The sequence below is a fragment of the Vulpes vulpes genome, chromosome 7 (assembly GCF_048418805.1).
Source record: "Vulpes vulpes isolate BD-2025 chromosome 7, VulVul3, whole genome shotgun sequence".
In the NCBI taxonomy this organism is placed as follows: Eukaryota; Metazoa; Chordata; class Mammalia; order Carnivora; family Canidae; genus Vulpes; species Vulpes vulpes.
In genome coordinates, this window is record NC_132786.1 from 88094559 (window position 1) to 88115838 (window position 21280).

Genomic DNA, 21280 nt, shown 5'->3' on the forward strand with positions numbered 1-21280 from the left:
TTACTCTGTTGGGTTGTATTTCAATTTAGTGGCTCATTTTTCAGTGGCAGTCTGATCTTCAAAATACCCTGTTCAAGACTGGATGTGGGCTTCAAGGGGTGCCTGGTTGTCACATGCCTTCTCTTTCTGCCCCCTAACAGTGAAAGTCTCATTTATGTATTTTAAAGGAAGGGTAGAAAGAATTCCTTGGTTTAAGTTACAAGTTTTGTCTTAAACATAGAGTTTAAACACACAATAAAGCCTTTGTTACCAAACATGTTGGAGGAGTGGAGAGTGACAATTGTTAATAAATTTTAGTTAGGTAATTTTCAATCAGATTGGTTTCTCAATCTCTTTAAGGACTAGCAAGGCAAAAATCTAACTACCCTCAGCACCTCACTTCTATTCCAGTGCCTCTCATCTCTCAGAACCACCATCTTGCTGGGTTTACCCCAAGCAGAAAGTCTTTCTCATCTTACCTCCTGCTATCCAGAGATATGCTCCCTTCCCTTCTAATTGCCAAACTCAGATCCTTGCCAACCACCTCCCTTTTGCTAGAGGCAGGGCTTTAATGGGGTTCAGGACTGGGCCAATGGGAGGGGCTGAGGGGCTGGGGACCTCTGGCCAGGGCAGGAGTTTAATCCAACGTAATGCAGAGAATAAGAATTAATGTAGATCAGAATGACACTGCAAGCCATGATGTGGCTAGAGACTGTCCATTGAGGTTATACATCCCTGACTCAAAACCCCCAGTTATGCCACTTTTTAGTTCTAGAGTCCCTGAAATCCTCAGAGCCTCAGCTTCTTTGCCAATAAAAATAGTTAATATCTATATCCTAGGGTGGTTATAAAGATTCAATTATGTTTATAAATGAAGTACTCAGTATATACTCAGATATGGTGTTTTATTTGTATTGGGTGAATATGTTGAAATTATAGAGGTTCTTTCTAGGTTTGCTGATAGATATTCAGCCTTGATTCATGAGGGGTTGATTCACTTACTCATTCTTGAACACAGATTTCTTGACACTCCTTTTCACTGTTGAATCTATTTCCTGAGCCATTACAGCCACTGAACCAAAAGCGGGCGCAGGAGTTGACCTGTTTGTCATAATACCATCGAACCACGTATTCTCCACAGTTTCCTGGCTTTAGGGCTTCCAAGCATCTAGGATCTAGAGTGAGAAAAGGATCATGTGTCATTATAGGTTTTTCTTTCCCTGAAAAGATGAAAAGTGAAAGCTTTATGAAGTTTATTCTCCATGCACCCAAGCACACCAAGAAAATGAGGTAACAAGTTAAAGAAGGGTTCCCTAATACCTAAAATATTTCCTTCACTACCACCAACTCCACCATTAGATACTCCTTTGAAAACATAAAAGTTTTTGATCTTCATGAAATCTCATTAAAAGTGTATATTCCCCTGAAAGCATAGCACCTTCATTGACTAATACTCTTGCAACGATTAGTTGACAAGAGAAAACTAGGATTTCTTCATTTACTTTGGACTAGATTTAAAATTAGATTAACATTTGGAATAAAGATGATCTCAGCCTTCTATACACCTTTCTTCCCAGTATGTTCATGGAAAGTACCACTGTGATCACATTAATTGTGCCTACTAAAAAAGGAAAATCCTTTTAAGTTACAAAAATATATATAAATAAAGGGCTCTTCTTATATCACATTTTTCTTTTAAAAAGAGCAGTTCTTGGGGTGCCTGAGTGACTCAGTCAGTTAAGCATCCGACTCTTGATTTCAGCACAGGTCATGATTTCAGGGTTGTGAGATGGAAACCTACGTTGGGCTTCATGTTCAGTGTAGTCTACTTAAGATTCTCTCCCTCCCCCTCTGCCCCTCTCCCTGCTCACTCTCTCTCTCTCTCTAAATTAAAAAAAACTTCAAAAAGAGCAATTCCTACAGGACAATAAAAACATGAGCTTTTAATGTCTACTTATGAATAAATTTTAGAAACACTTCCACCGTAAAGAAAAAAAAAAAACAAAAGAGAACTACAATAATAAAGCCATTCATTAAATCTCTTTTTATTTTGTAGTACTCCTTAGTGTCTTGATCAGTATTCCTTACCTGGAGATGTGATTCCAGGGTAAGAAAAGCCACAAGAACCAATTAGGTACTTGTTGCCTGAGACTTGTGTTCTGTGAGACAGTTTATATGCCGTAAGCTTTACTCCTTAGTTGCAAAACAAGCCCTCTCTCCATCTCCCAGATTCATCTCCCTAGATATGGAGCATGTCTTGATTCCTTTATTTTCCAAAACTAACCTCCAAATCCACCTCTCCTATGAAGACTTCTTAGATCAAATGGAAAGTAGTAGACTTTCACTATCTCCACTGTTAAAAACTAAATAATGTATATTGTCTAACTTGTCAAGCCAACCTCTGAGCTTCTTTTGGGCAAAGATGTTGTTTATGGGCCTGTTCTTCAGAAACTATGTATATAATGATTAATTTCTATAGATAGTAACCATAGAAAATATGTGGAAGAATCTAGGTTCTAGCTTTTTTTCTCTTCTACAGTCTGGGTGAAATTCAAATGTCTATATGTGTCAAGGCCACATATAATACAACAGGGAATGGTAGGGGCTATGGTAAAGTGGGAACACAATCCTCTCTAAAGGCATTTAAATTAAAAAAAAATGTTACAAGAATTTTAAAAAAATTTTATTGACCGAATTTGTTCCACAATTTTCTAATTTGCTATATAATAAAATGTGTTTCCTATTTAGAGTCAAAACACATCCTTTCTGAATGAGTGCTTAGAGCGCGCCCCCCCCCCCCCCCCCCCCGCACCTTGACATTATAGACACAGCAGCATATTAGCAGGTGTTTCTTACCTTTGTGCGCCAACTTTTCTGGCTGTAAGTTCAAAACAGGACTTGGAATTCTGGATTCTACACCCTCTGTCCCATCTTCTGGCTGCTCGGTGGCAGCAGCCTCAGGTGAAGGACTGGTGGCCAGGCTGCCAGCCCAGGTAGGCTCTGGAGGCTCATTCTCTTTGTCCTCAGCTCCAGAGACACTGACCTACACAAAACATCCACATTTTTGTTTCTGGTGATAATCAAGTCAGAAAAGTTAGTTTGCTTTGGGGAACATTTAGGGGAAAATTCAGCATTGCTTCTTCTCCCCAATTCTCCAATATTATTTCAGTAAAAACTCAGGAAACGATGCCCCTCTTCTATATCATGCATCCCTGAGTACCTAAATTATGGACGCTCCCACTGCCAGGCATGTGCTGGACCTTCCAGAGAGATCTGCATGCAGGGCATGAAAGGTGGTGAGCTTAGGAGGAGTTAATCTTCATTCTTTTCATAGTCACTGGCATGAGGAGGGGAAATAACCTAGTTTCTCTGACTTTTTTTAAAATAGCCTTTTCTCCATTTCTTAACACTAGATAAATTAACAATATATTCCAGAATATCTACAACAAACTCTCAATCGATTTTGAGATTGGGGATGGGGGTGGCAGAGGACAATAATACAGCTGAAATAAAAACAGTAGCAATCACTTTTCATCTCATCCTAATATCTGGACCCCAGCAAATGCCAGTGCTGCAGGATACTTAGCTTCAAAGGAGTTTTAGAAATGTTTGTTAGCTAAGGAACAAAGGAATATAATTATAAAAGCAAGTTTTCTGGACTCCAGTTTCTGTTTTATCTATATTTATGATATGTAATGAGACAAGGAAAAAAAGGTATTTTGCTTCAAAAAAAAAATGTCAGATCAGTTATTCTTGACTACAATTGCCAGGAGCAAGGGCAATCATTTATGGGACCAATTAAGTTCTTTTACTTTTTTCCCCCTTGGACCCCAGCTACAGGAAATTAAATTGATCATTTATCTTGGTCTTGGCACAGGATGGTCATTTATCCTTTCAAGGCCCTCTTTTTTCCTTTTTTTTTAATTTAATAGGCAAATCTACAAACAAAGTCAAGTAATTTTTGATGCCTTCTTACCCATCATCCTGTGTCTAGAGCCAGCTGTCACCATTAGCTCTTCTCTGCTGTCTAAGCAATTCCACTGTTTCTGATTCTGTACACAAACACACACACACACACACACACACACACACGGGGAAAGGCCAATCAATTCTGTTACTCGGAGTTGGTTCTTTGAAAGAATTAATAAGATAGATAAACCATTAGCCAGCCTTATTAAAAATAAGAGAGAGAAGACTCAAATTAATAAAATCATGAATGAGAAAGGAGAGATCACTACCAACACCAAGGAAATACAAACGATTTTAAAAACATATTATGAGCAGCTATACACCAATAAATTAGGCATTCTAGAAGAAATGGACGCATTCTTGGAAAGCCACAAACTACCAAAACTGGAACAGGAAGAAATAGTAAACCTGAACAGGCCAATAACCAGGGAGGAAATTGAAGCAGTCATCAAAAACCTCCCAAGACACAGAAGTCCAGGGCCAGATGGCTTCCCGGGGAATTCTATCAAACGTTTAAAGAAGAAATCATATCTATTCTACTAAAGCTGTTTGGAAAGATAGAAAGAGATGGAGTACTTCCAAATTCGTTCTATGAGGCCAGCATCACCTTAATTCCAAAACCAGACAAAGACCCCACCAAAAAGGAGAATTACAGACCAATATCGCTGATGAACATGGATGCAAAAATTCTCAACAAGATACTAGCCAATAAGATCCAACAACACATTAAGAAAATTATTCACCATGACCAAGTAGGATTTATCCCCGGGACACGAGGCTGGTTCAACACTCGTAAAACAATCAATGTGATTCATCATATCAGCAAGAGAAAAACCAAGAACCATATGATCCTCTCAATAGATGCAGAGAAAGCATTTGACAAAATACAGCATCCATTCCTGATCAAAACTCTTCAGAGTGTAGGGATAGAGGGTACATTTCTCAACATCTTAAAAGCCATCTACGAAAAGCCCACAGCAAATATCATCCTCAATGGGGAAGCACTGGGAGCCTTTCCCCTAAGATCAGGAACAAGACAGGGATGTCCACTCTCACCACTGCTGTTCAACATAGTACTGGAAGTCGTAGCCTCAGCAATCAGACAACAAAAAGACATTAAAAGCATTCAAATTGGCAAAGAAAAAGTCAAACTCTCCCTCTTCGCCGATGACATGATACTCTACATAGAAAACCCAAAGGCCTCCACCCCAAGATTGCTAGAACTCATACAGCAATTTGGTAGCGTGGCAGGATACAAAATCAATGCCCAGAAATCAATGGCATTTCTATACACTAACAATGAGACTGAAAGAGAAATTAAGGAGTCAACCCCATTTACAATTGCACCCAAAAGCATAAGATACCTAGGAATAAACCTAACCAAAGAGGTAAAGGATCTATACCCTAAAAACTATAGAACACTTCTGAAAGAAATTGAGGAAGACACAAAGAGATGGAAAAATATTCCATGCTCATGGATTGGCAGAATTGATATTGTGAAAATGTCAATGTTCCCCACGGCAATTTACACGTTTAATGCAATCCCTATCAAAATACCATGGACTTTCTTCAGAGAGTTAGAACAAATTATTTTAAGATTTGTGTGGAATCAGAAAAGACCCCGAATAGCCAGGGGAATTTTAAAAAAGAAAACCATAGCTGGGGGGCAACACAATGCCAGATTTCAGGTTGTACTACAAAGCTGTGGTCATCAAGACAGTGTGGTACTGGCACAAAAACAGACACATAGATCAATGGAACAGAATAGAGAACCCAGAAGTGGACCCTCAACTTTATGGTCAACTAATATTCGATAAAGGAGGAAAGACTATCTATTGGAAGAAAGACAGTCTCTTCAATAAATGGTGCTGGGAAAATTGGACATCCACATGCAGAAGAATGAAACTGGACCACTCCCTTGCACCATACACAAAGATAAACTCAAAATGGATGAAAGATCTAAATGTGAGACAAGATTCCATTAAAATCCTAGAGAAGAACACAGGCAACACCCTTTTTGAACTCAGCCACAGTAACTTCTTGCAAGATACATCCATGAAGGCAAAAGAAACAAAAGCAAAAATGAACTATTGGGACTTCATCAAGATAAGAAGCTTTTGCACAACAAAGGATACAGTCAACAAAACTCAAAGACAACCTACAGAATGGGAGAAGATATTTGCAAATGACATATCAGATAAAGGGCTAGTTTCCAAAATCTATAAAGAACTTATTAAACTCAACACCAAAGAAACAAACAATCCAATCATGAAATGGGCAAAAGACATGAAGAGAAATCTCACAGAGGAAGACATAGACATGGCCAACATGCACATGAGAAAATGCTCTGCATCACTTGCCATCAGGGAAATACAAATCAAAACCACAATGAGATACCACCTCACACCGGTGAGAATGGGGAAAATTAACAAGGCAGGAAACCACAAATGTTGGAGAGGATGCGGAGAAAAGGGAACCCTCTTACACTGTTGGCGGGAATGTGAACTGGTGCAGCCACTCTGGAAAACTGTGTGGAGGTTCCTCAAAGAGTTAAAAATAGACCTGCCCTATGACCCAGCAATTGCACTGTTGGAGATTTACCCCAAAGATTCAGATGCAATGAAACACCGGGACACCTGCACCCCGATGTTTATAGCAGCAATGGCCACAATAGCCAAACTGTGGAAGGAGCCTCGGTGTCCACTGAAAGATGAATGGATGAAGAAGATGTGGTTTATGTATACAATGGACTATTACTCAGCCATTAGAAACGACAAATACCCACCATTTGCTTCAACGTGGATGGAACTGGAGGGTATTATGCTGAGTGAAGTAAGTCAATCGGAGAAGAACAAACATTATATGGTCTCATTCATTTGGGGAATATAAATAATAGTGAAAGGTAATATAAGGGAAGGGAGAAGAAATGTGTGGGAAATATCAGAAAGGGAGACAGAACATAAAGACTCCTAACTATGGGAAACGAACTAGGGGTGGTGGAAGGGGAGGAGGCTGGGGGGTGGGGGTGAATGGGTGATGGGCACTGAGGGGGGCACTTGACGGGATGAGCACTGGGTGTTATTCTGTATGTTGGTAAATTGAACACCAATAAAAAATAAATTTATTATAAAAAATTAAAAAAATTCTGTTACTCGTGTGTGTATATTTTTACAAAAATTAAAATACTACTAGGTAAATCAAAGTAAACATTTCCATTGGGACTAGTTTGGTCAACAGCCTGATATAAAAGGTGCTTAATTCAAATGCAATCATGACTCTTCACTAGCCCCAAAACACAACTTTTGGGACAAATTGATGTAAAATTGTGGGCCATCTGGCATTCCTCTTTCTTTGAGAATGATCTGGTGTGTATGTATATTGATTTGAATGGGAGGTTTTGTTATTATCATTGGACTAAAGAATTTTAAGACTGAAGGAAAATTTTGTGAGTACTTCATTTTCTGTAGAGGAATCTAAAGCTCCAAATGATGAAAGAACTTCCAAAAATCACTTGATAAGCTAGTGGTAAAGTCTGAGAAATGCCTGTTTCAAGAAAAAGATAACTATTTTTTGGTTTTGTTGTGTTTGCCTGCACATATTTTGTTAAGGAAAAAAAATAAGTTAAAAGCTTGACTAAAGAGTAGTTTATGAAACATAAAAAAGCCAACAGCTATTAGGCTACACTTCAGACATCCTATCTGCCAATTTAGAAGATTCTTTTGAAGTACACTGGACAGCAGTTTTCTTAAAAGACTTAACTTGGCCTATAAATCATTACCTTGTTCAAGCCTTAAGGCCTCATAAGTTATTCTTTACCACTTGTAAGTTTAGGAGTGTGTGTTTTCTTTCTCAGTCACTGCATCATTTGGGGCTTTTGACTACTACTGCTACCTCAGGTTACCTCAGGTTCTAGAACAAGTGAAATTAATTTTTTCTCATAAATGAGGGTGATTTTATCTTTTGGTTCCATGAGATTTCAGATTATTTAAACAAATGCATAATCACTATGATTTGCCATTTTCATAGTTTTCTTATTACAAAAACAAACATTAATTGAGAGGAATTTAGAAAATCTGGACAAGCAACAAGAAGAAAATAAGAATCACAAGGGATCCCACCTCCCAGAAATAATCATTGTTGACATTCAGGTGTACTTTTAGCTCAATCCTCTTCCTACATGCATTTTTTTAAAAAAACAAAAAAACATGCTGTAGTGTTGTTGGTTTTTTTTTTTGTAGTGTTGGTTTTTAATGTTTTTTGAATTTAATATATTATGGTTCCATTTATTTTACTGTGACCATAAAATACCATTGAATTACATAACTATATTTCAATATATAACAACAATATCCTTTCTTAAACATTTATTTGCTTTTTGTTTTCTGTTGGAAAGTTGGTCCCGGCAGCAAAACCTCACCCAATAACCCAGTCAGCACCAGCGCTCCCCTTCCAGTTGTTGCACAGTACCTCCTACTGCTCCTCTCCTTGGCCCTGACCATACAGAAGCTAGCCCCTAGCCCAACACTATTTTCTATCATTTTCCATTTCACACGTGTAACCATCACCTCCCTGATAAGATAAATTAAACCATGCTACGGTTTTCTTCATCTTCATCTCATTCCTTTTTCTCCCTCCCCTTTTTTCTTTCCTTTTTGTTTTCTTTTTAAAAATCGTTATAGCACAGAACAGCAAATAGTAGCATTGGATAAATTCAGAATGAGTTACAGGGATAGAGAAGGAGAGAAAGGATTTGGGATTAATTATTCCATTCCTTTAGGTTTTAATGTCATCAGTTTTTTAAAAAGATTTTATTTCTTCATTCCAGAAGACTGAGAGAGAGGGAGGCAGAGGGAAAGGCTGGGTCCCCATGGAGCAGGGAGCTTGCTGCGGGATTTGATCCTGAGACCCGGGGATCATGACCTGAGCCAAAGGCAGATGCTCAACCCGTCGAGCCACTCAGACGCCCCTAATGTCATCATTTTAAAGTAAGATAAGATTAAACCCTGATGTGATTTCTACCTCTAAAAGTGGAAATTAACCAGCTCCAAACTTCCCCAGCAGAATGCACACCAAATTCAGTCACTGCCTCTAGAGAGAGAGGAGGAGGAGGAGGACCAGACTGAAGACACAGGCAAGCACCTGAACTTTATCCGAGCACAAGTAGAGAACAAATGGGAACACTAGTCTGTCCTATCAGCTCACGGGCCTGCCTTGGAGGAAACGAGTGGTCCCAGCTCCAAGCAGGGGCTCCCCACAGTAAAGACACGGAAGAGGAAGTAGAGGCCCGTGAGGGGCCAGCTTCTGGAGTCCAGGGCTGCTCCGTGCAGCGGGACAGGCAGATGGGACATGGGACGCTGTCAGTCTCTTTGGGCCTTAGAGCAGGTCTTTAGGAGAAGAAAGCCGATGGCCAGCGGCCCCTGGGGATGTGAGGGTATGAGCTGACGGGGGATCACTAGCAGGTGCCGCACTGTTCCAAAAGGTCATTTGGTTTCTGAATTCCAAACATTTTCCTCAGAATCCAGCACCCAGAATCTTGGATATATTACAGCAAGCCTTCACGTGGGACGCACGTCTTCTCGGAATGAGTGCTAATGATTATCTGCATTAGCCCACGGGTTCAGGCTTCGCTTTTCCCAGCCTGAGGGTCCAAGCTTCTCGAGGTTGGCTGCGGGGGATTTGCTCCCACCAGCTGGTTCTACAGCCAGGGCCCGCAAGGTGCTTGCGTTTCTAGGCTTCCAACCTTAATTGACTCCTTCCAGGTGACAACACTTCGTTGCCAGGTCTCTCAGCACATATTTAAACTGATGCTCTTTATTTGCATTTAAAGTTGCTGCGGACTAACAGGAACACCTGAAGTTTGAGCTGTGTGCCTCCCCTGATGGCCTGCAGCTGTGCTAGAGGGTGAACTACCGGATTTTAATCTGGCTAAAGCCTCTCCTCCCTTAGTATAATGCTCTCCACTCTGGCATTGTCCAGTAAATGCTTCTGACTGTTCTTTCTAATCACATATTTTTATAAAAAGGACAAAGAGCCTAGCAATAATCTCTTACTTTGCAAATGAGGGAAGAGAAACCCCAAGAAATAGATGATTCACCCAATGTCAGGCAGTTGTCAAATTTCATTTCTAAGATGTCATTCGCTGTGAGATACAGTATAAATTTGAAAAGTCTTCTTAAAAAGGCCACAACACATTAAATAGATGCATCCTCATCTCTGAAGTAATAAAAAATATTGAATTTGGGGCATCTAGGTGGCTCAGTCTGTTAAGCATCTGATTCTTAATTTTGGCTCAAGTCATAACCTCAGTCGTGAGATGGAGTTCCACATCTGGCTCTGTGCTCAGTGTGGAGCCTGCTTAGGCTTCTCTCATTCCCTCTCCTTCTGCCCCCCCCCCCCCCCCCCCGCCAATACGTATATACTACAGAGCCAAGGAAATAAAATGTTTAGCTTCAGGATTGAGATTACAAGCCAAGTTTCCTGACTTCTAGGTCCAGAATATTTCTTCTAGATCAGTCTGCAATGCATTTTTTTCCTCCTTCATAAGATAGAAGCATCTTATATTCTAAAGTAATAAGTTTATTATTAGCAATATATGATGCTTATATAGAACTTCACTAAGCAATACTAATATTAGTTGTTATGCAGTGTTTTATCAAGAATTTGAGTTTTTTGACCACCACAATGAGAGAGTATTGATTTTATTTTATAAACAAATAAATTATAATATCGATCAATATGACCATATCTATATATGTGGCTTAGTCAAGGTCACTTACAAATAACAAGGTCTGATTTCAGGAAATCAACTTAGTTTTCCTGTCAGTGGAGAGCCTAAACTAACACAAGTCTCAGTTTCAAGTTTTTTTGAAAGTTTGAAAAGTCCATGTGTTTTAAAAGCATTGATTATGACCTTTGGATAGGATATTTCATTTAATAATGAGTGTAGGGATCCCTGGGTGGCGCAGCGGTTTGGCGCCTGCCTTTGGCCCAGGGCGCGATCCTGGAGACCCGGGATCGAATCCCACATCGGGCTCCCGGTGCATGGAGCCTGCTTCTCCCTCCGCCTGTGTCTCTGCCTCTCTCTCTCTCTCTGTGACTATCATAAATAAATAAAAAATTTAAAAAATAATAATAATAATAATAATAATGAGTGTAATATGATCAAGCAACTTCTAAAATTTTACCTGAATAGGACATTAGGAGAAAATACAGATATACTCAAATATTTATGTTATTTTTCCTAATGTACCATCATGGAGGCTTAATACCAAGCTAAAATATAGGCCATTGTATTATACACAGATTTTTTAAAGGTAATTCAGCCAAATGGAATTATATATATAGAAAAAATATTACTTATTTTTTAAGAGTAAAAAATAAATGATGCTATCAACAAGTAATGAATAAACTGGAGAGGATATAGAAAAGAGAGATAGGACAAGAGTTTTGAGAACATATTTATTAATATAGACAATTATCAGACTCAATCTAAGAGAGTAGAGATATGGAAGAGGAGAAAAGAGTTGATAGCATGGATAGAGGGATGAGAAGTGCAGATCAAAGAAGACAATACCAATGATTGGGGAAGAAAAAGTAAGAATAGAGCTACAGATGTATTCCAGGTATCTTGTCAGATGCCTGGCTGGTTGGTGGGACCATCCCCCTACGGAAGGCAATCTGGAGGACCTGCATTGTGAACAAATTCCATGTTGAATGCCGGCAAAACACCCAGGATGTGATCTGCACAGACAATCAAATATATGAATCTAGGGCCCAGAAGAAAAGTCTGGACTGGGAGGCAGATTTGAGAGTTGTTAACATAAGAAAGAGAAAAAGGCTAAGGTCAGATCTTAGAGAAGTGAAGAGTTTAATATTTAAGGAGTAAACAGAGAAAGTGAAACCCCAAAAACAATTGAGAATGCTAACAAGGCTGAAAGGGGAACAAGGAGAAAGAGGACTCTCAAAACCAAAGAAAGGAGTGGCATGGTATTCTACGCAAAAGAGAAAATAAGTAAGAGGATGGCAATGAGGATGTGGCAATTAGGACATCACTCATCATTGTTCCAGCAGAGTTTCAGTGGTATATTGGAGGCAGTAGCCTGACTTCAGAGGTGTTCCCAAGTGAATGGAAGTGAGGAATGTGAAAGGAGAGAGAGGGAAGGAGAGTGAAGGGGAGTGAGTGAGTGTGTGTGTGTGTGTGTGTGTGTGTGTGTGTGTTTGACAGAGAGGCAGAGACAGCTGAGGCTGGCCTGTGGAATCATTTTATAATAAAAAGATAGAGATAGGATAATAAAAGGTGGACGTGAACTATGAGGTTAGAGGATTTTCTTAGATGGGAAAATCTGAAGCCTACTTGCTAGAACAGAGAGGGAGTCAGAAATACTGGCAGGAAAGGAAATACTGGTACAACAGTGAAGAAGGTCTGAGTTTTGGAAGAGGCAGAAGGGGATGGGCCTCAGAGCACAGGTGGGAAACTAAAAGGTGTCACATCAGAATTGAGGATAGAGCCTAGGGTCATGTTGTAGGATGAAGGGACACAAGGGACACATCCAATTCTGGTATCAAGTGAGAACCTACCCAGGTTCTGGTTTTTAAAAATATTGCCAGGAGGAGCCCATTTCAGAAGCAGCCTACTCTAGAAGATCTCGGGGTGCAGTAAGAATGAATAAATATTGCAGGGAATGGAGGGCAAGAGATGGGAGAGCCAACAAGGGTGAAAATGAGATGGGGAGCTAGGAGCAGCTGTGTGACAATGACAGGAGGGGAGAAATGATGCAAGTGGCATGGGGACCAGAGAGAGAATTTCCCTAAATGAGAAGGTGGGACAGCCAGCAGTCAGCCTGCTGTGTTAGTTTCCTGTCATTTACATCAATAAGGTATACATTTCCTCCATGGAAATGAGGGGCCTGCATCCTCACATTGGACTACATGTCCTGATGATAACGAAGGCAAGGAGAAGACTCACAGCTCCCACTTCCTCCACCACATGTCTCCACTTGGTGTGGAGCTACCCACAGGGACCCTTCCCAGACTAGCTTTGACTCTCCCTTTCACTGGCTTGTTGTGGAATCACTCTGCCTAGAAATCCCACAGCCTCCTTTCCACTAAGAGGAACATATCGCTGCTGCCAGTTATTTAAGTTATCTGCAATCAGGGAACAAAGTTTTATAATACAAAAAGAAGCTTTATGGAAAGGATAGACAGGGCTTCTTTTTGTTCTACTCTTTCAACCGGAAAAAGAACTAGGATATTGTTACAAGAAACCAGTTCCAGTGAATAAACAAGCTGTGTTTTGACATTACTTTATTAATGCATTTAGAATGACAAAAAGTTATTTCATGCAGGAAATTAATATGCTATTTGCTTAATGGACTGAATATAACCAGTTGGTCTGACTAAATGATATTTACTTAATTTTATTGCCCCACTCCCATTTATACCTTGGAAATCTTAACCTAACTGACTACACCCAGAAAGAATAAAGGAACATGAGTGCCAACATTTTTACTCCCATAAAAGATAAGGATTTTTTTAAACGTACAATTGACATCTTTCATTGAAAAGAAGTTTTAGATTTCTTTTTTAGCCTAACATTTGGTAGAGCACTCATTTGGTCAGTAAGTATTTACTAAGTATGTACTGTGTGAAAGATGGAGCATATTTTTAAGTCATGAGTGGGACACAAAATTTAATTAGACACATCACATTCTCAAGGTATTTAAGTCCATTAGGAGAGTTGAGGTATATACATAAATAATTATTAACAATGTAAAACGTAACACATTCCATACAAAGTGTAAATTATCCTGAGATTTCAGGAGAGGAACAGAGTAGAATGGATGTACATGTTTAGCTTCCCAAGACTGGCCTGAAAGAACAACAGAGTAGGGGGTTACCGAAGAGTTACAAATTTAGTAGAACCTGGGAAATCCGTCTGCTCTATTTCCCAACATACCTGTGCACAGATGTTTAGTGTACCTCAAGTTCATTCCACAATATGATAAAAGACTTAGTATGTAAGTCCTTCCTAGAGGTGGAAACCCATTGACTTAGATTTCATACAGAAGTATAAATAACTAGATTTTTCTCTAAGGACAGATTTCCATAGAAAGAAGAGGAAGAAGGAAAGCGAGATTTAGATGCTGTAAGGAGTGGTAGAGGCAATACAGAAAGGAAAGAGAGACACATGGAAAGGGAAGTAGGACTTCTGAGATGGTTTGTTTGACAGTATTGCCTAGGGCAGGCTTGGGGAAAATCAGAGAATTGAAAAGTTTGGACAGATCAACTTTACATGTTTGGATACTGTAATTATAGTTTTAGATAAAGGTGGATCTTAAGTATGCTTTTTTTTTTTTTTTAAACTATTTTTTTAAATTTTTATTTATTTATGATAGTCACACAGAGAGAGAGAGAGGCAGAGACACAGGCAGAGGGAGAAGCAGGCTCCATGCACCGGGTGCCTGATGTGGGATTCGATCCTGGGTCTCCAGGATCGCGCCCTGGGCCAAAGGCAGGCGCCAAACCGCTGCGCCACCCAGGGATCCCTTAAGTATGCTTTTGTATTTATGTGTGTGTACACGTTATATAAACATATGAGAAACACAACTGTGAATATACATGCACAGATATTTGTTCAGACTAAAATCTATTGGGAACGTTCATTGTCTAAAATCCAGTCTTGCCGGCATGCCTGGGTGGCTCAGTGGTGGCCTTTGTCTCAAGTCGTAATCTTGGGGTCCTGGGATGAGTCCCACATCAGCTTACCCACAGGAGCCTGTTTCTCTCTCTGCCTATGTCTCTGCCTCTCTTTGTGTGTTTTTCATGAATAATTTTAAAAAAATAAAATAAAATCCAGTCTTGCCTTGGTGCTTCTGCAAAGAGAGCCAGAGTGAGAAGGTCTAGAGATGAGGGCCATCCAGGAAGCTCAAGTCCATTGCAAGCTTCCCTATCTCTGTTAGAGGCACCGGAGAAGACCTAGCTGAGGCTAAGTTTCCCTCTATGTGGCTCTTGGTGTTCTAAATCCAAACTATTTGGGATGCACTTTTCTTACTCTTTGCCCTCCACAACTCCTAGAATGCTTCACCTGCCATAATGTGGTCACAATGCTTGTCTCTCAGGGCCATCTAACTTCCCGTGTCATGATACCAGGGGCAAAGGTACTTACTGTTCCTCATTCTGTGTCACAAGTGCATTGAAGAGTGCCTCAGGCACCTCTGCTTTCCTGGAGCAAACCAAGCTCGTTATTTTTTTTTTCAAGCTCATTTATTTTCCTTCAAAACCCCCCACCCTGCCTCCTCTAAGTCTCCATCTCAGCAGACTGTGTTTCAGTTCACTCCAAATCCAAGTTAGAAACCCAGCTGGCTAACCTCTCCCTGACCTCCAGTCCATCCAGTCACTAAATCCTGTTCACTCAAACCCAGAAATGGCTTCCAATCCATGCCTGCTTTCATTCTGACCTCCCTGCCTTAGTCGGGGGCTGCATTCTCTCTCACCCAGATGAGTACAAGACCTCACAGTTCAGCTCAGTCTCCTGTCCTCTGATTTATCCTTTGTGCTGCAACACGATTATTCCTCCTGCAAACCAGACATGACCATATGATACTTGCTTTAGAAACTCCTCTGCTTTCTCCCGGCTGCCTGCCCTACACATGAAGTTCAAGCTCTTTCACTTGATACATGAAGCATGTATAATTAGTCCTGACTGTCCCACTGTACCACTCACCATCCTGCCACACTCACCACAGGCTCCAATTAGACTTAACTTTTCCTAATGTCTTGAGATGCTTTGCCTTTTGGAATCCTCCTTTGGCCACATGTTCCTTCTGCTGGAAATACCCTTCCCCTTACTCTTGTCATGAGAAACTCCCACTTATTCTTAAAAGTCAGCTCAGTGTCACTTCTTCTGGAAAGCCTTCTTTTACTCTGAAATTAATTGCAACGTCTCTTGTGCTTCATCTACAGCTTTGTTAAAGTTCTTAATAATTCTCGTATATATCCATCTTCCTGATAGGCCATGGACTTCTCTTGAGCAGGAACTGTGTCTTAAGAACCACCCACTGGTAAGCAGTAAATAAATCAGTATATACTATGGAATACATTGATTATAAGGAGAGCTCAGGGTCTAAGTGACACTTGCTAGATGAAACCTAAGTCTACTCTTATCTAGGAGATGTTCACAAGGGACAGATTGAGTAGGACAGGGGCAAAAGTGGTAGGTCACACAAGTAGGCAAGGCCCCAGGAGCACTGCATGCTCAGAAGGAGACAAACTGTGTACTTTATTGTCTGTAATTTACTTTTAAATGCTCAGTGAAGACCAGGATCAGCAAACCCCATGGGCCAAACCCAAGCTTTCATCTGTTTTTAGAAACAAGTTTTATCCAAATGTAGCCATGTTTGTTCACTTAAGTGTTGGCTGTGGCTGCTTTTGCCCTTCAAAGGCAGAGCTGAGTAATTGCAAGAGAGATCAAATGACCAGCAAAGTATTTTGTGGCCCTTTATAGAAAGAGTTTGCTGACCCCTGATATAGACCATGTGGTATAAATGTGTATGTGAATTTCAATCTACAATCTAGGAATATTCTGTTGCTCTAATTGGAATTCCCATCTTGGAGTCAGTCAGTATTTAATCAAATAAAAATATATCATAGACTTTTCTGCCCCTTTTTGAACAGAGGATAAAAATCCAGCGAGTTCTATAGTCTGTCCCCTTAGGAATGGCAACATAGGCCTGATTCCTGAATGGTCCTGGGTTCAACTACTGATCTGGAGGTTTCCGACAGCTTTAGTCCAACTAGACAGTTAACTGAATCCTGATGCTAAAATACTGTTGCACTTGCTCATAATGAATCTTTCATGTCCTTTCACAAAAGGACAGCACAAAGACTTGACTGAGCACACAGAATAGGGTCATGACTCCTGTGTGCCTGCTTGCTAGAGGATGTCCTTATGTGTTGTAGAGATCAGTCTAGATCTTGTAACTTGGTGGGGAAAGAGCACAGCACTCCCTTACCAGTAATTATGAGAGACTTTCCAATTTTCACCTAAAAAAGCTTTGCTCTTGACCTGATTGGCTGAGGTCAGTGCCCAGAAGCTTGTTATGAGGACAGTCACATTTGTCTCCATACATTCAGGAAGTAGTTCTCTCATGCATGTGTGGTTGATGAGCTCTGAAACAGAGCACCCACCTTGTACGAGATACATGCATGGCCTCCCACCCAGTCTCTACTCTGAGCCCAGGAAGTAGAAGCTAAATGAGCAAGAACATAGCTTGGAACATGGAAAATGGCAGGTTGAGCATATGCATACTTTGAAGAAACTTGAGAGGGTGCAAAATGGGGAGCAAAACCACAGATGGATGAGGGGGATTCGTGGCCTGGTACAAAAGGATCTGCAGAGCATGGCAACTGGGTGATTCAAATAGTGTGTCATGTTAATCTGTTCTAGTGTACACAATTCCTTTGATGGTGGTTGGGGCATACTATAAAAATATTATTTGGAAAAAATACATTATTTGCAACATTCAATAAATAATTACTTTTAAATATGGAAATACTTAAAAATCTCATATTCATGCTCATAAGCCCCAGAGCTATTTCAGAACTAGAAATGTGAAAACAAAAGTACTACTATTTATAGCCAAGGACTTGAAAATACACATCCCTCAGTTGATTCTTGACAGTGCAGGCCAAGATGGTCTTTGACGTAAAACAGAACACACAATTTCAAGCTCACAAATTAAGCAAGACAGTTACTTACAGTCTCTGAAATTTCCTTCCGAGGCTCTGGAGTGGATTCACCAAGTTCTTCCCCTGATGTCCCAAATCCAGGTTGAAGTGCCGGTGAACCCAAAACTTGAATGAGGTAGGAATCAAAATCCTCACACTTTTTTTTAAACAATTTTTGCTTCAGGGTGTCTTTTAAAAGAGAAGTAGAAAAGTAGGGGGGATAAAACGAACCACTGTTTAAAGAGATAGTCCATGCTCTCGTTAAAATAAAGTCACTTTCCCATCACTTGAAGTCACCTGCTTGGTGAACTAAGTTTTCAAGCATTTGGGGATCATCCATAAGAGGCCATCTAAAATAATTCAGTTTAATTTAATAATGTACAACAGCCTATGAAGGCAAAAGAATCACTTAAATCCTGGCTATCCAAAGCATCGGTTAACTGAACTACTCTGTGGAAGGGGTAGGTCCCACCCATAAGGAGTAATAATAGGCAGTTACCTATGGTTTCAGAGATAGCAAAAGGCCAGCCAGTCCAAAAATATATCCCTCATTGGCTGGAATGAATAACTAATTCCCCTGGTTAAGATGATAAAGCTCTTTAATTATTAAAATACAATGTCTCTGAAATGTGCAAAATTTCTGGTCATTTTAACACAGTAACAGCCCAGTGAGACTGACTATATCCACTAAGCCCACCAGTCATCCTGCAATGTTAAGGGGAAAAAGGCTTAGAGAAAGGGAGAAATAGAAAGCAGGAAGGTTCTGAGCAGGGCATGCTACCTTTCAGGTGTGCGCTGCCAGTGCCCAAACTAGGCTGGGAACAGCACGAGGCAAGGAAGGTTTGAGCTAGGACACATCACCCCCCACTCCCCGACGGATGGTCAAGGAATGATGGGGCCAAATGGAAGCCAAATGTAAGCAAACATGTGGAGCATACATTTTACCCACTTCACAAGCTCGCTGGATGTGGCCCCTGCCACGATGAGTTCTCAGCTGCCAAAGAATTGGAATGTACTTCACCGTGAAGCACTAGCAACCATGTTACGATCACAGATGAGTCAGTGTCTTAGAATGCTTCCCTGGGAAGAAGCATCAGTTCATGTGACAGTGTCAAGTAGCAAAGGTAAACCCATCAGACTGGCACTGACTGTATGATGAGTATTCACAATATGGTACTTTAAGATAGATTCCTGATATCAACCTGTTTACGCTTCATTAGCTTCATATTTTCTAAGAGCAGAGAATGGAGACTAGAACAGAGACTAGAATAAAATAATCCCTGCTGCTTGTGTTTCTCATCTCTTTAGATGGCCATAATTTTCTTTCATTTATCATTCACTTCTTAATTCACTTTGATTCCATAGTTCTTTTTTTTTTTTTTTTTTTTTTTTTTTTAATTTTTTTTTGATTCCATAGTTCTTTTCTGCCTTGCTCTGGCTTCCTGCATCTCTTATGTAAGTTGGGTAATTTTTTTAAACATTTACTAGTCTTAGCAATAATCCAGATCCTACCCTTTCTTTTCAACCATGTCCTCGACCATAGACAGCCCAGTTAATCACCTCCAAGGCCAATTCAGCACTTATTCCAAATGAATAAGGACAAGAGATTGTACTCTCTAAACAGGCTTAGTGCTAAATGTTTTTTGCCTTCTGAAGTTTATGTATTCAATTTAATGTTGGCATAAGCCTCATTAGCCTCTTCTTGATTTCCATTTTTTGGTCAGGATAATCCAGTGATGCAGTACTTGGAAGAACAAGATTAATTCCTTTCCCCTGGCACTGAGTCTTACCTTGCAGGGTAATGAAGTCATCAAACTGATAAACATGCTCACTATCTGGGTCAGTGGCAATTAGATTCATTTCTTTGTGGAACATTTCAAAGTTTGGATCATTTTTCTTCACTACCCCAATCACAAATATTTCCACGTTGATGTCACTGGCTCTCTTCACCACTTCCGTTAGATTCTTTTCATCTCGGCTATCAGTCTGCCCGTCAGTGATGACCAAGGCCACCTTCTTTACACCGGGCCTTGCGGCTTCAAACATGTGGTTGGCTTCATGGAGAGCTGTGGCCGTGTAGGTGCCTTCCCCCAGATACTGCATGTTGTCCACAGCCAGCTTGAAGTCATCCTTGTTGGAGAACTGTGTCAAATGGGCCACCTTCTCCACCTTATGGCTATAGTTGATTATGCCTATGCGAGCTGTAGCAAGGTCCAGAGCAACCTGGTCAGACAGGGTCTTCACGAGACTTTTGATGATCTCAAAGTTCTCTAGCCCCACACTTTCTGAGCTGTCAATCACAAACATCAGTTCTAGAGGAGTCTCTTTGCATTTGGGCCCACAACCTAAAAGATGGATGTTGAGAGAGAAGCATTGCATGAATGCCAAGTCAGAATGTCACTGATTAGTATGAGATTGGTAAGAGACAGAAGCAGCAGGGGCAGCAGGCCACCAGAGGCCTGGATTAGTACCTTCCTCTTCTGTGTTAACAGCAAATAGCTGTCCCTCTTCTGGCTTCTATATCTGACTTTTTAAAAGAGAATATATTGCAACACCACCACCACAACCCACCAAAACACTGTAGAGGATAAAATACCAAACACTGATGTGCCAATTTCTCAGATTAAAAAAAAAAAATTTTTTTTAAAGGGTCAGCATCCCTGTGTACCCTCCTGACTACGTTCCTCTCTCTCTCTCTCCCTAAAAAATAACCCTCTTCTCAACTAGCTCTTTATCCTTCCAGCATTTGTATTTTATCTGAATCCAACAGATAATCTTTTGGTCTTCAACCATATCCTTATGTGAAAATTGATATTTGCTCACTGGGTAAAGTGATGGATTGAAAATGTTTAATTGTAGGGGAAGGACTAGAGCCCATAACTGTACACAAGAACAGCTGCCCCCAGCTACTCTAGCTTGTGTCCCTGGTCTTTCATAAAGATGACAAAGGTGGCTCCCTGAGGCCAGGAGTCCATCCATATAATGAAACCTTTTAAGAGAATGGTCTCAGAATGCTGGTCAATAAACAACTTCTGTTTAGGGTTTACCATTCAAAGCAATCGTTAGAGTCACCAGGAAATAAGAACTAACAGGGCTGCATTGGTTTATTCATATCCCCATGTTGACCAACAAACCTACCACAAAAAACCATGAGGAAACTTGGTGCTATTTTTACCGGGCTTCTAGAACTCAGAAGCCACATCTAAATTGGCTTGTCACTGTACAGAGTCCCAGGTGGGATCCTAATTTCCAGAGGTTTTTTGGGGGGCAAGCTAGTTCAGGGGTTCTGTTATGGAAGAACAATGACATTTCTCCTCTGTCCATTTTAAACACACAAGTTTCTCATCTCTATTATTCTACTAATCTCTTGCCTTTTGGCTAATCTCTTTTCTTCCCCTTTCTGCTAACTCTATTTTAAGTCTAAAGTATTTAGCCATAGAAGTATTTAGATGGAGCTATGAAGCAAGATGACCTTCTGACTATGTCCTCTTGCCTTTGAAATGAAATGCACTCTAGAAATCATGCTCAAAACTCAATTCAGAAAGACTTCTTGCTTCAGGAAAAACACAGACATTATAATCACCAGTCAGGCTGGATTCAAATACCA

The 21280-nt window shown here is 40.3% G+C and overlaps 1 protein-coding gene across 1 annotated transcript in view; it reads right to left on the reverse strand.

Moving 5' to 3' along the window:
- COL28A1 (collagen type XXVIII alpha 1 chain) overlaps nucleotides 1-21280 on the reverse strand; it is a 160500-nt gene that overhangs the window by 836 nt on the left and 138384 nt on the right. Inside the window, exons 32-35 of the mRNA XM_072764384.1 lie at nucleotides 19464-20018; nucleotides 17705-17862; nucleotides 2836-3022; nucleotides 982-1154 (exon numbers count right to left, since the gene is read on the reverse strand). Of these exons, the coding sequence (XP_072620485.1) occupies nucleotides 982-1154; nucleotides 2836-3022; nucleotides 17705-17862; nucleotides 19464-20018 (1073 nt within the window). The remainder of the gene's footprint in view (nucleotides 1-981; nucleotides 1155-2835; nucleotides 3023-17704; nucleotides 17863-19463; nucleotides 20019-21280) is intronic.